The sequence below is a fragment of the Watersipora subatra genome, chromosome 2 (assembly GCF_963576615.1).
Source record: "Watersipora subatra chromosome 2, tzWatSuba1.1, whole genome shotgun sequence".
Taxonomy (NCBI): domain Eukaryota; kingdom Metazoa; phylum Bryozoa; class Gymnolaemata; order Cheilostomatida; family Watersiporidae; genus Watersipora; species Watersipora subatra.
Window position 1 is genome coordinate 8,536,164 of NC_088709.1, and position 15,428 is coordinate 8,551,591.

The window sequence follows — 15,428 nt, forward strand, 5'->3', positions numbered from 1 at the left end:
TGTGCATTTGGGTGTTCTAATACTCCAGCAAAAAACAGCAAACTCAGTTTCCACACCTTTCCATCAGAAGAAAAACACCTAGACAGATGCAACAAGTGGATAAACGCCAAGAAACATAAGGACTGGATGCTTTCCAAATACTCTGCGCTCTGCAGTGATCATTTCACAATAGAGTCCTATCGCAGAGCTGGTATGAAGATGGCTGCCATACTAAAGCCTACTGCTGTACCAATGGTGTTTGATGCTCTGCCAAAATAATTACAACCAACTCAACCAAAGCATAGACTACATTTTTCAAACATTCCGCTAGGCTAAATAGCTACTTCCGTACAAGCTTGGACAGAATCATATAGAAACACTGCTCTCAAAGATTTGGGCCAAGGGAGGGTTCAACAATAATCCAGATGTCCGTAGCTTCAAATCTGCACTGAAAGCTCTACTAATGAAAACAGACATCACACCTAGCTCAAGTGCTAACTGTCTTGATTTTGATGGCTCAGATGGCTCCTGCTTCCTACTTCTCTCATCTAAACGAAGAACAAGTCATGTAGAAAGTGACGGTGACTTCCATGATTTGGAATCAAGCAAACAGCTGGAAATCGATCTGTCAAAGTTTGTCTCGGACATAGTGAAGTACATCGGTAGGTAAATATGATCAATTCCTCCACATTTTCTACAAAACAAGAGATCTGGCACACATGGCAAAACATGAGATCGCCTTGCTGCATGTGCTAAGCTGCATGGCTGCTCATATTGTGGTACATGATTAGGGTATGTGCATGTATTTTAGTATTAGCTACTTTCACTTATTGTTACTGTATAGAGCAGATATACAGAAAGCAAAGTAGTTTGAAATAATACTGCAACAGATCAGTGAGATGTAGTTAAATTTATTTTACGGTTGATACATATTCTTTTTATAATAATATTCTCATATGATATTTGTTTAGCAGGCTATGTGGTACAAAGCTTAAAAATCAACTGCAATGACTGCACCAGCTTTATAGCCTCCTGTCCAGATTTACACACCAGAGAAGGTGCGACACTAGTCAGTGTAAAAGTTAGAGATGGCCTGTTTACACCTCATCTTGTCATCACAAAGATATGTCTAGGCTCAGAACAGATCATATGGCAGTGTGTTGACTTTCACTGCAGACATACAGACAGACACCAGCTGTTGGTCACTAAGAATCTCTCATTGGTTTTACAAAGCAATTTGCATCAGGAATTTCCATGCTCAATCCACAGCACAGCCTTAATTAAAACTATCCCCTCCAGATATGTCAGAACTGGAATTGACCATGAGGCTACAAAGATAGCGGCTAACAAATGTAATCTCAGATCAAACCTCAGCCGACTGGTGGTCTTTAGCCATGTGTAGCCAGGCACAATATGTCTAGAAAAGTGTACCACTTGTCGTTCGTTTTCTACGATTTTTCTGAAGCTGCTTGCATAACTCCTAAGACCCAACACTTATATTCATGGCAAACTGCGATCAGTGTACCATTTACCACTACGTATACATTTGAAATCAGTTTGTACACCTAGCTACCTGACATGTTAGCCTACAGCATGGGGCAACATTGATAATTTTGTACTATTTTTTTAATAGAGCAATATACATATTTACCGGCACCTTACATATGAAATATTTCAATTTATGTTTACAAATTTGCAGGGTAGGAAATACATGATGTATAAGCTTTGCATCTAAAATTTTAAACTAATATCTCGTATACTTTAGTAGTTATGTCAAATTACATGTAGCAACAAAAATGTCTCTTCATTCTTTCAATGTAAACAACGATAACTCACTCAACGTCAACCTTATAAGTATTGACGTTGCGTCACAAAGAATGTGGCTATATATGTAGGACACCGTGGCTTCGCAATGTCCAGTCTAGTCAAAGACCTATTAACTATACTGTATGAGTTTAGTTAATAAGTCTATGTTTAATACAGTCGGCGCCCCCTTCTTCAGACTTCACTTCCAAAGACTTTCAATTGTCCAGAGAATGATAATTGTCATATACAATTAACTGGGAAGGACTTAGACTAACCAGCTGGGTAGGGATTATTGGCACCACCATCAGATCCTGGTTCCGTTTTCACTTGTGTAACTACTACAATGAAGATAAAAATTTATCTAAGGAAAATGATAATAACAAGCTTTTTGTATATATGTTGTTATAAAACGTCAGTGTTGAATATGTACTAGTTGTTGACATTGACCACAGGCAATATCTTGTATTTGTATATAGTCGTTGTCAGACTCTTTGTTCATATTGACTTACTCATCTTTTATGTAATTCTTATGTAATAATCCTTTTACTCTTTTGTCTCACTTATGTAGTAAGCCAGTTGCTGTTTAGCTTTGAAATATACAAGAATAACAGGTTATGGGCCCAAACAATCAACCAAAGAAGCTGTACACGAATTTGATACCAGAACAAGGACAATCGGCTATTATACTGACAAACCGACGACTGGTGAACCAGGAGTTAAACAATTGATATCAGGAACAGTAAAACATGGACTACTGAACCAGAACTTAGATTCTATCTCTCATTCTACAATGGATGGTGATAAATGGACAATAGATAAGTTGGACAGTCAGAACTATCAGACATGGAAATTTCAGATGAAACATATTTTGCTGGTAAAGGATCTATACAATATCATGGATGGTACCGAGAAAGCACCAGACGGTTCGGCTGACCAAGCGCTGAAAACTACTTTGAAATCCAGGTATCGTAAGGCTTTTTCAGTAATTGCTCTGTCTGCTAGTACTGAACTTTTCTACTTAATACCAGATACATAAGCACCTGATGTAGCATGGAAGCGGCTTCAAAACCACTTTGAACGCAATAACAAGCAAACAAGTTATTTCTTAAAGGTTGACTTGCAAAAAAATTCACATTACAGTTATTTGATATCAAAAGATTCACCATGTTTTACTCTGTTGTGTTGTAGGTGCAAAATATGTGGGAATGTGATTACAAGCTCTTAAAAGCTAAAAAAAACGAACAGTTAATCGCAGCCACATGAGACCGCCGTAGTTTGGATTCTCTTTCCAAAACGGCTCAAATGTGATGTAGCTGGTTTGTGGTAGATGGTTTCTGTTTACACTTTCATGCAACCTTATTCGTCGAAATATTTTCACAAATATACTTCACGCATTCAATAAAACCATGTCTATTGTTTTTACGCGTCTGTTTTATCGTCATTGTAATGCTGTCACTTTTAGCAGTGATATCTTATAACTTACCGTAAAAATTCATTTAATTTTTTAACCTGACTTCGAAAGAGTACATATCATTGTCTGATAATCATGACGAGCCTGTTGGTCACCTATGATAATTGGTAAGTGCTGAAAAAATTATTTGTGAAGTATTGGGTCACATGATCAGATTACGACTTGACGATTAGACCATGCCGAAACAAAACTGTAAAGTAGCAAGCATCTATATTTGATACGGGGTCTTCAGTAAAACCCGAAGTGTTTGTCATAAACTAGTGCTACGATAAGTTTATATTGAGCTTTTTATTGGCCTTTCAATTCACGTGAGAACATCTCGTGACAAGACAATAACCAAACTGTCATGACTACGACAGAGAAATAAATAAATTCCAACCTATGGCGGCTTTTCGTTTTTGAGCTTTTAAGAGCTTGTAATCACTTTTCGACACATTTGGCACCTACAACACAACAGAGTAAGACATGGTGAATCTTTTGATACCAAATAACTGTAACGTGAATTTTGTTGCAAGTCAACTTTTAAGGAACAATCTTTCAGAACAGTAATGAAGGAGGGTACACCTGTAGAACAGCACTTGAAACGCATGAAAGGACTTACTGATAAACTCGACGCTATCGATGCAACAATTTCTGAAGAAGATCTAGCAGACACGCTCTTAGGCAGCCTTCCAAACAGCTATGCTCATCTTGCACCAGCATTAGAAGCAAGAGTAGACAAATTGAGTCTTGAGTTTGCTCAGCAGTCATTGATAAATGAAGAGTTGAAACACAATGAGCGAAACTCAGATGAATCTAGTTCTGTCAGTGCATCTGACTCTGCATTGGTGTCAAGAAAGCAGCCTAGAACCAGAAAACCAATCATCTGCTACAACTGTAACAAGCCTGGGCACAAGTCACCAGAATGCTCAAAGGACAGACGCCGACAGAACATGCAGTTAATAAGTGAATGTAGAAAAACTGTATGTGAAAGTGACAATGGCTGTGTAGGCAATGAATTTACATTTATCACTCATCATTGCAACACAACTTCATTGCACAGTAGCTCACCCTGGCTAATTGACTCTGGAGCATTGTGTCATATGTCACCTAATGGGGAAAGTTTTAATAGCTACAAGAAGCTAGAACAGATAGAAATGGTCAGCCTAGGTGATGGTTGAACAGTTGAAGCTGTGGGAGTTGGTGTTGTAAAAGTGATACTAAAGCTCAATCGTAGAGTTCAATGTGCAGCTGTATTTTACGATGTACTTCATGCCCCTCAGCTAGCCAGCAATTTATTTTCAGTTCGAGCTGCCACTCAGAAAGGCTACATTGTTCAGTTCAGCCATACCCGATGTTGGATTAAAGATGCTAGTGATCGAGTTAGGGCCATGGGATCACTAGCTAATAAGCTGTTCAGTTTAGACTGTGTACAAACTGAAACTCAATATGCGAACACTGCTAGCGCAGAGATTTGGCATCAACATCTGGTACATGTGAATGACTCTACTCTGAAAAAATTGAGCAAAGGAGATATAGTCTGTGCTACAAGCTTACCTGCAATGGACATTTCCTTCTGTGAAGGCTGTGCTGAAGGGAAGATGCCTCGTAAACCCTTCAAACCTGTGGGAGATACCAAGGCTACCCATAAGCTAGAACTAGTACATTCTGACGTTTGTACAATGGAAATCAATTGGAGGTAGCAAATACTTTGTAACTTTTATAAACGATTTTTCTAGGTGCTGTGTATTTGCTTAGAAACAAATTTGAGGTACCTGAGAAGTTCAAAGAGTTTGAAGCATATACAGCCAACCAATCTGGAGAAACCATTCAAAGACTGAGATCAGATAGAGGTGGTGAATACTTGTCGCAAAGGTATACTGACTGCTTGAAATCTAAGGGTATTCATCATGAACTCACATCAGCCTACTCGCCGGAACAAAATGGTGTTGCTGAGCGAATGAACAGAACTTTGTGTGAAGCAGCACGTTCAATGTTGTGCCATGCTAAATTGTCAAAGTAATACTGGACTGAGGCCATTTCTACTGCTGCCTACGTTAGAAATCGGCTTCCCACTTCCTCACACAAGAATGATCTCACACCGTATGAAAAGTGGTATGAACGCAAACCCAACAGACAATCTAAGGGTGTTTGGATGTATTGCTTATGCTCATGTTCTAGATCAACTGCGACAGAAACTTGACAAGAAGTGCCAGAAGCTAAGGTTTATAGGATACAGCAAACAGTCAAAGGCATACCGCCTGGTTGATGAATCAACTGGTAAAGTCACTACTAGGCGAGATGTGGTATTTGATGAAACGAACTTTACAAACACCGTTAAACCATCATGTGACCAATGTACAAAGCAGAAATATATTGTTGTTGAACATTCAGTAAATGAACAGACAACTCCTAACTTATCAGGGCAATGTATTGGTGAAGGGCAACAGCGAAGCTTATCTGCTCGCAAACGTAGACGTCTGGTTCGCTATGGAATTGATGAGTATGTAAGCCAGGCTCAACATGTCAAAACTATGTAGGAGTGTTGAGTATGTACTAGCTGTTGACATTGACCACAGTCATTATCTTGTATTTGTATACAGCCGTTGTCAGACTCTTTGTTCATATTGACTTACTCATCTGTTATGTAATTCTTATGTAATAATCCTTATACTCTCTTGTCTCACTTATGTAGTAAGCCAGTTGCTGTTTAGCTTTCAAATATACAAGAATAACAGTCAGGCTACTATAAAAACACTTCAATCATAACTAAACATAAGTGAACTGCTGCGTGTAGTCCTTGATAGTTCTGGAGTGGCCTGATAAAAAAGAAAGGTGTTGTATGTTGGATTTTGTGGAGCTCACGCAAAATGAACGCCTAAGTCTCGATGAGAAAATAAAGCCATGGGATGATGTACTATTACACAGTATAAAAGTGAGTAGAAGAGCAGACAGTTTTTTGCTACGATACATGTGAGTAAATTTCTCCATGCAACACATTGAAGGCAAATATTCGACATGTTATAAAAGCAATTAAACTAACACTATATTGGCTGTCATCATAATCTGTGTTGGATTAATGACACTCCGTCTTTGGAATAAGTTTGGTATTTACGTTATAAACAACAAATCCTAAAATAAATCCTTTAGATGCTATAAAAATCTTATAGAAATTAAGTGACCAAAAACAGTGTCTTTTTGTAAAAAAGTCAGAGGTCATAATTTTCTGAATAACACTGGCGCTTTTTTAGCTATTTTAAATCTTTGTTATGTCAATAAAATCCTCAAACCCAATAATTTCAGAATTCTTTCATAGGTTGTAACTTACTACACTCGACACCCGCTTGTTCAAACTTCACTTCCCCATACATTCCATTGCCCAGGCAATGGTAATTATCATATCAATTTAACCGGGAGGAACCTGCCATCAGAATTAATCAAGATCAGTTATCGCTATTATCTGATAAATCTTTAACTAACCAGCCGGGTAGAGATTATTAGCACAACCATCAGATCTAGGTTGTTTTTTCATTTCCATAACTCCTACAATAAAAATGAGAGTTTATCTATGGAGAATGGTAATGACAGGCTTCTCGTACAAATTTCATAAATTTTCATGCTTACTATGAAAAATCCTTCCAACACAATTACCTTCATCGCTGTATGTGTTCACTGATGAATCAGCAGGTTCTACTTTAACCTCAATATCTACAATATAATGTAATGATACTTTATTACCTACAAACAGAATTATATTTAAGCTATGTATGAGGACAAGCCCTGAAAAAATAATGTTCGCTCCCAACCTGCTAGTTGAAGAAGTTTGGAAGAGTACCAAAAAAAGAGTATGAAATTATGATACATTATGGGCATAGCAAACACGGTTATACCAGGCATGGTAATATAAGGCATGTCTACAGGAAACATTGCTATAGCAGACAAAGCTATAGAATAAGTAATAATAGTGGGCAAGTTTATAGAGAACATGCCTGAAAAAATAAATGAAGAAAATGAAAAGGTAAGTGTGGCTTCAGAGAACATCGATAAATAGGAGATGGGTACAGAAAACATGTAATGCAAAGAACACATGCTAAAATCCTGGAAGATGAGATTGTGTCAAAAAATTCGATCACATGAAATTAAAACCAAGAAAAGGCTAAAAAATCAGCTACCATTTGATGCCATTTTTGTCTTTGTAGACTAACCCTGTCCAGAGATATAAGCGTTTAAATGAGATCACTTTTTGATTCAGATTCAAGAGGGTGCTTTATTCGTGACGTATATAGTGAGCGTATATGAAACGAGTTAGCGAGAGATAAACATGAGATCTCTTCTTTAGCCAATCATCAGCACAAAATTTTTATATAGGTCATAATAAATGTTATCGCTCGTAAATGCTTATTCTGTGATATCGAAGATTCTTGTCGTTAGGAATTTTACTCAATTACTAGTTCGCGCATCAACATCATTATTCGATTTACTGAATTAATTGACATCGTTAATTTACTGAATTACTGCATTGACACGTTTTATTGATAAACAAAAAATTGAAATAATGCTTCCAGTTCCAGCGAGGGAGACTCACAGTTTTCTGAGCATCAGGTGGTTGAAGATTGCGACAGACAGCTTATGGTTAGAGCTGACAGGCGTCAGCAGCATTATGCTGCAGAGGAAGAGAGGAGACTGGAGGTAAATTTATTTTTAACTTTGAGTCTCCTATATGTATAGGTTTCGTGTATATATGCAATAAGTTGCCATGGTTACTATGTAAAATCCCTCAAACATAATTACCTCTATCACTGTCTGTGATGACTGATGAATCACCAGGTTCTACTTTAACTTCAACATCTACAATATAATGATAAAATATAAACACAGTTGTAATCAAACTATTGCGAAGGTTCCACTGCGACCCTTTACTACTTGGCAAAGAACCACACCGCTTAGAGTAGATAAGCTAAATATATGTTTCTCAAATAAATATATGACAAATACAGACAAGTGTGCGCATTAAAATGAGCCGTAGTAGGTGAAACTTCTACCCGCTGACTTACTTGGCTCAATTAGGTTGTTTTGTATGCTTTTATATTCTTCTAGATTCTTTCCAAACACTGCCGCTAAACCGAAGCCAAGAGGAATGTGTTGCCTCTTTGGCTAAAAAGAGCGTACTGGGGTACACTTCCCGGAGTTCCAACAGAAAAAATTGGCCACTGTCAAAGCTTCAACAAACGCACAATTACGGAGTAGAGCTACTCAGATTGTCAGAGACTCACAGCATGCGCCACCAGGCACAGATGTAGATCTGGCAAAAAGAATAAGAAAAGCCACACTTCTACGACCTTGTAGACTGGGTCTGGATGCTCTACAAATGATTAGGGAAAAAGATTGACCTTAAACTGCAAGCAAAATTAGCGAGCCTTATTAGATCATTCGAGTCATGCATAACCATACCTATTTCATCAAAAGGCAGGAACAGTTGTCTACAGAACGAAAGCCGGCTAAACAGGAGCTGGCTTCAAAGCCAGCTGAAGCTAGCTAGAAGAATCGGGTTGCCCCCCAGCAACTCTAGAATCAAGGAGAAGGACGAAAAAAAGCGAGCCATAAAAAATATATGGAAAAACTACTTCTCGGAGAGAGAAACCCTGAGCCAAAGTTGCAGCCAGCTTTCCAGCCACATAGCAAGCCATTAGAAGTTTCAATGAAAAAAAAACAAAAAAAAACAGATGCATCCATTATGAAATATGACCAAAGGTGAGCAGGGGTACGATGGGCTTTAGCATTTGCTGTTGCCCTTTCGGGCTGTGAAAACTGAATCGGTTCCAAAGTAGGTCCTGCACCACCCTAAGCTGTCCCTGGTAATGAGAAAGTTGGATAGGTATGGGGATTGGACATGTCAAGAAGTAAATAGGCTAGAGCACATAGCCGGCAACATCAAACGTGTGTTTGGCTAGCCATTTCCCTGCCGATGGATTATTAAAACACCTAATGGAAAAACATGCGGAGTAAGCGAGCCAGATGAGCCAGCTAGGCTTATTAAGAATAGGCCAGACAGCCAAGCCATCGCTAACTAGCTACATGCTCGTATGTGTTTGCCTCATCTACTTCAAATGGTGTGGTTCTTTGAGGTGGCCGATGCTTGTACAGACAAACAAAAAGTAATTAGCTATCTCCTTGAATGAGCTAGATTTATCCAAGGAGAAGCTTAGCCAGCCAGCTCAACTATTATAGCTAAAACCGGCTATAACAGTTAAAGCGCAGCTATTATGTACGCATGATCATAATCACACATGCACCATTGACTTTATAGTAACAATGCTTGTGGCTTATACTTGGTATCATAATACATTTGTGTACAAATATATGTTAATACAAATATGACTGCTACGGCTACTTATTGCAAATGCTGTTAGATTGGCAATAAGTAAAGTAGCTAAATTTTCAGCTTAGCCAAATTAGGAAGTACTGAAGTACTACTGTTAAACTGAGAAATGCTGTTAGTACCTACCTATTATACTTGATATTTTGGCTTCATACCTCTCTCAATAGCATAGTAAAATTTTTCGCATAGGCATCCCAAAAGAGAAAATTTAGCTATGAGTAGATCAGTGATAGGGTGTCAGGGTAGCCTAGTCGTAGCATATTTGAATGTCAACCATGGTGGTTTGAGTTCTGCCTAATGCCGATTTGACAAAGCTTTCAACAAAATTTTAATTCTAAATTGCTGGGACTTTCGGATCTAGAATATAACTTGAAGGCCCTGTGTACCACACTGACATCCTGGCCACGTTAAAGATCCCCTCTGTCGTTTACACATTGGGCAAGTGAAATGGCTACCTGGCTCTGTCAGACTGGACAAGTTGGGAAATGCATCTGTTCAGGTTAATCTGACAGTTCCAGAAGTGCTAGATACTGAGAACAGGGTCTATTCTACTATACTGCTTGACCCAAGCATGCATCGATAGGATGCAGATCATTGTCGATTTCGATGGAAAGCCAGAAAAAAGAGTGAATGTACTCTGAGCAAGAAAGCGAAATCAAATGATGAGTATTGTACAACTTTCATGATTTGACAAAACTTGTGAAATGCAAAACCATGCCGGGACTAACCTTAGAGAACAATGTTAATTTCCGATTCTCTATGTACTATAAATATGGTTTATGTCGCTTGCTCTTAGATATATATTTTTGTAGTGTTTGCCAAATTATTATTACATAACTTGAAAATTTGCACAGACCTATAACATTATTTGAAAGCACCATTGCCACTCCCAAACTTGGTTTTCGATATATCGATACTCATGAGTCCCATTCTATCGAAGATAAAAAGCCGGTTTCATTGCAAACTGTAGCAACCTTATCAATGACTGAAATGAGCCTTTTATACAGCATTGGTAAATGAAGTTATAAAATAAGAAATATGTCTTCAAATTCAAAACTAATTTGAAAATTAAAATCTCAAACCAATTGCGATGCGGGTTATAAGATTATCCAAGTTTATTGATGGCAATGGACCTTGGATGATCTTGAGCTTCAAAGCTGCTGGAGGAAGGCATAGCTCCTTTGGACAAGCTGAGTATGGCTTGAAAAGGTTTTCATTCTGGATGGAGGACTGCCCTTCAGGGCTGTTACGATTTAAATCAACCGATTTAAATCAGGCAATTTTTATCTGATTTAAATCGCCCAAAAAAAATCACATTTTTTTAATTTTATTGATTTTTATTCTATAACGCGGTAGATATGTTTGAAATAAACCTTGCTATGTATTTTGAGCTCACTGAAGGCTCTTTTGCAGACCATTCTAGATATCTAGCTCATTGTGTGCAGCAATACAGTGGGTAGGAAAGGGTTAGAAGCCTACTAATGTCCATAGCTTATAACGATGAGGTTATAAACAGCATTGCACCTTTCGTTAACTAATGAAGGGAAGACAAGTCATCTGGTAGATAATTAAATTTATTTCAATCTTTAATGACCGCACTGATTTGAGTAAAAGACTAGATGTCTAGGCATTTGCATCTTCCCAATGCTTGGTATAAAGCAGCGGGTGGAAAGAAACTGCCTATGGTCTGCGCTGTTCGATCGAACAGTGTTATAGATACGTTGGAGGCCAATATCGCAAACTGGCCAAAGCTCCTAGCAGTTTGCAAAGAGCATCGAGACAAAATTGACAAGGGATAGCTAAAAAAGTAGGAGACATGTCAATGAAACGGAATGTCGAAGATGTCATCATTTTCCTGAAACCTTTAGCGATAGCCATCGATCAAGTGCAAACCGAAAACTGTACCATAGCTGACGGTGTTCAAATCTGGCTGTCATTGGAGCAGAAGTTAGAGGGAGCTATTGATGCAGCAAAAATGCAGAAGGTGAAACTAAGAATGACTAAAAACTTAACAGCTTACCACTACTTGGCATACATGATTACCCGCTCGTTTACGCTTTTTGATGAGGTACTAGAGAGTGTGACCAAATCTCTTTCTGATGAATGGCCAACACTGCTGCCCATGGTGATGAACTACCAAGCCAGAACTAGGCCATTTCAAGCTTACCTGTTTGAGAAAAGAGTTGACGAAGCAGTGGACACAGTAACTTGGTGGAAGTCGGCTATCGGTTTAGATCAGGAACACAAAGTGGCGGTTCTGAGAATGATTGGTGCCATATGCAGTAGTGCAAATGTGGAAAGAATTTTTTCATCATTTGGCTTGGTACATAGCAAACTCAGAAATCGGCTTGGAACTGAGAAGGCCAGAAAACTAGTGTTTTTGTTTAAAACTTTAAATTCTTAAGACTTGATGCATTCTAGATAAATTACTATTGAACTAAGGAGTTAGGTCTATGTACATGTATTTTGGTTTCTTACTTGGGAATGTCAATAGTAACATGTAATAATGGTTTCGGTTGTGTGATCTGTTCTCTGTGATTCTTCATCTTCATTTCTGGGTTTTAATGTCCAACGCATAAATTATGCTGTCCTTTTTGTCGTGTGTTAACTGTGTAAATTTTTTTTCATTTCCTAATTGTTGTAATAAAACTACATAATACCCCTACAAATCATAAATTCCAAATTGATAGCAATAACTTGCAATTCAGAACACAAAACATCATTTTGAAACCAAAAAAAATCAAAAAAATTGATTTAAATAAAAAAGATCAAATAAATTAATAAAATCGATTTTTTTGATTTAAAAAAAATCATTGATTTTTACGACCCTGCTGCCCTTGCAACCCAAACCAAGTAGTCTGCTATTATGCCTCAAGGTTGACTTGCAACAAAATTCACAAGTCAGTTATTTGGCATCAAAAGGTTTACCTCACCATGTCTTACTCTGCTGTGTTGTAGGTGCAAAGTATGTGGAAATGTGGTTACATGCTCTCAAAGTCTAAAAAATGAACAGTTAATTGCAGCAATCAGTTTTGGAATCCTGCTCCAAAACAGCTCAAATGGGACGTAGTTGAACACAATGTGCTTCTGTTTACACTTTCATGCAACTTAACTCATCGAAATATTTTCACAAATGTACTTCAAAAATTTAATAAAACCATGTCTATTGTCCTTACCTGTCTATTTCATCATCATTGTAATGTTGTCACTTTGGGCACTGATATCTCAAAACCTAGCCTAAAAATTAGTTTTAATTTTTTAACTCTAGCTCAAAAGAGTGCATATCGTCCTCTGGAAAACATGAAGAGCCTGTTGGTCACTTGTGACAGTTGAAAAATGCTGCAAAAATTGTTTGCATCATTTGGCAGGAAGTATAGGTCACATGATCAGATTAAGACTAAATGATTAGACCAAGCTGAAACAAAACTGCAAAGTAGCGAACATCTATATTTGATAAGGGCTCTTCGGTAGAACCCGAAGTGCTTGTCATATACTAGTGCTACCATACATTTTATATTGAGCCTTTTAATTCACATGATAACATCACAGGTCAAAACAATAACCACATCGAATTGAGTATGTCATTAAAATAAAGGGATTCCAACCTACGGCATTTTCGTGATGACTGCGATTAACTGTTCGTTTTTGAGCTTTGAGGAGCTTGTAATCACATTTCCACATATATTATAGCTACAACATAGCAGAGCAAAACATGGTGAACTTTTTGATACGAAATAACTGTAATGTGAATTTTGTTACAAGTCACCTTTGAAAAATTTTATGTTTCCACAAACGTGATTTGATGCTTTGGCTAACCCTTCTTCTCTTGTTAAACAGCCATACCCAGACTCTGTGGGCATAGATAGGTGGTTTTCCCTGTTCTGCCTGCCTTTTTGCGCACTACCACCAAAATTTTTGGATCTTTATTACATGTTTACTGACCGGAAAGAACTCAGTGGGCGAGGGGTAGCGCTGCAGCTGATCCGGCATCATCAGCTCCCGATGAAAACGACAGCATACTAGCAGATTTTCCATGTGCTGAGTGGGGTGCCTCGGTATGCCCTTATCGATTGAGGAATGACAAGATCCTATTCATCTTCCCCTCTCGTCAATAACAGGACTTAGAACCAATCGCCTAAGCTTTTGTTGTTTTTTCCACTATCCTATTGTACCAAAGCTGACAGAGTTCTGCCAATCATTGGCTCTGGAATTGCGCCCCTGGTTTGTATGTATCTGCTCTGGCAGCCCGGGTAACAGAATGCCGTCGTATCAAGCGTGTTAGCCGCAGTGGTACTGTCACGACAGGCAGTGCCAGGGCATTCTACTATCTGACATAGTAATCCCTGAGCAAAAACTACTTTTTGAGAAGAGGTAGTACCTCAAATTGAGTCAGGGATGACGCTGATGATGCCATTAAGATACAACATTAACGTGTGCCAATGAAAGCCATGCAAGACACGCTACACGAAATTCTGAAAAGTGGCTATGCTAAAATCAGTCTGAAGAGCAACGCCTTGCATTTCCACAGACCAGAACGAGCGGGTAGGGCCGACTTTTCTTTTGCATCAGTGTCCAGTCGCACTTGCCAGTACCTGTAACAAGACAAGCATAATGAAGTACTGAATAAGGCATCCGGGCCGTTGTCGATGCAGGAGAAGGGGTACCCGCCCTATCTGGTAACAGCATTTAGATGCCACTAATGAATGCAGAAACGCCTCTTACCGTCTTTTTTTACAAACTAGTACCACAGACGAACTCAAGGACCCTCTTGCAGACTCAATAAGGAATTTATTGAGTAAGATTTCACTGTACTTGATTCTTTGCCTACCCTTCTTTTTTGGTTCGAGCAAGCGGAATGGTTGCCAATTAGGTCGGGCCCCTTCCTTGAGTGGGATGGATACTCGACTTCCAAGGTCCTACAGGCTAAGGGTAATAAAAATGGTAGCATTGTGGTTCAGTAGTTCAGCCAACTTCATTGTCTGGCTGTGACTCTGTCTGCTTGAAAGAGGTCCTCTAATTGGGCTGCCACTCTATCCACTGGCGTCTGACTGGGCTCGCTTGTAAGAGCCTCTGATCGTCGATCTGCGAGGTTTTAACTAATGTATACATGTCAATTGTGGCATTGGACTTGAGGGTTAGAGACTATCCTATTGTTTCAAAACATGGCTATGTACTTTTTTTCGGTTCTGGTTGGTCCAGAGTGGTTGCCACAGATGGTCTGTCAAGGTACCCTCAATCAGTACCATGGGGTAATAGTTCTTGATAGTTATGCGGCATTGGAAAGCCATCTCTGTCCGGGCCCATCCCACCACGTCTCTTCGCACCTGCACCTTGCAGCAACAGAAAGTGATAGACCGTACATATCATTGACTTGCTATCCATTTGGGCAACGAGTTGCTTGAATTCCAAGGTGCATTGGTGAGCCCAAAATTGGCGTTTTTACTCAGGTGACAGACTACTTTTCAGTCTTTACGTCTCTTATCTAAATGGGAAGTCTGATGACTCCGTCAAGGGCCGCCTCGTCCCATCCCTCAACAGCCCATAGCTGTAACTTTCTTCAAGTCTGCCCAGCACAGTTCCTGGTAGCCCGTCGAAGTCTTATTTGCTCAACAACAAGTTGGTAGTACATCCAGTATCAATTAGAAACTGGATGCGCTGGCCTCTAACCTTCTGGTATGGAAGTAATTGGATAAGAGAGAGAAAGGATGAAGACCTGTGTCATGGCCGGGTCTACCTCGAAGCCCCCAATGGGTCGAGTGTTTCACTGTCTTACAGTAGAGCAAAACCTTTCTGCCAGGCCTCAAGTGGTCTGGG

General features: G+C 39.0%; 2 protein-coding genes across 2 annotated transcripts in view; both read right to left on the minus strand.

Moving 5' to 3' along the window:
• LOC137386775 (zinc finger protein 271-like) overlaps positions 1 to 15,428 on the minus strand; it is an 87,877-nt gene that overhangs the window by 5,955 nt on the left and 66,494 nt on the right. The gene's annotated exons all lie outside the window — the stretch shown is intronic.
• LOC137387004 (uncharacterized) lies at positions 468 to 14,996 on the minus strand. Its single transcript, XM_068073280.1, has 8 exons — positions 14,858 to 14,996; positions 14,145 to 14,206; positions 8,290 to 8,389; positions 8,027 to 8,083; positions 6,887 to 6,943; positions 6,716 to 6,778; positions 2,061 to 2,123; positions 468 to 673 (listed from the first exon to the last, which is right to left on the minus strand). Exons 1-8 carry the CDS (start codon positions 14,994 to 14,996, stop codon positions 528 to 530), a joined length of 687 nt encoding a protein of 228 aa, XP_067929381.1. The 3' UTR covers positions 468 to 527.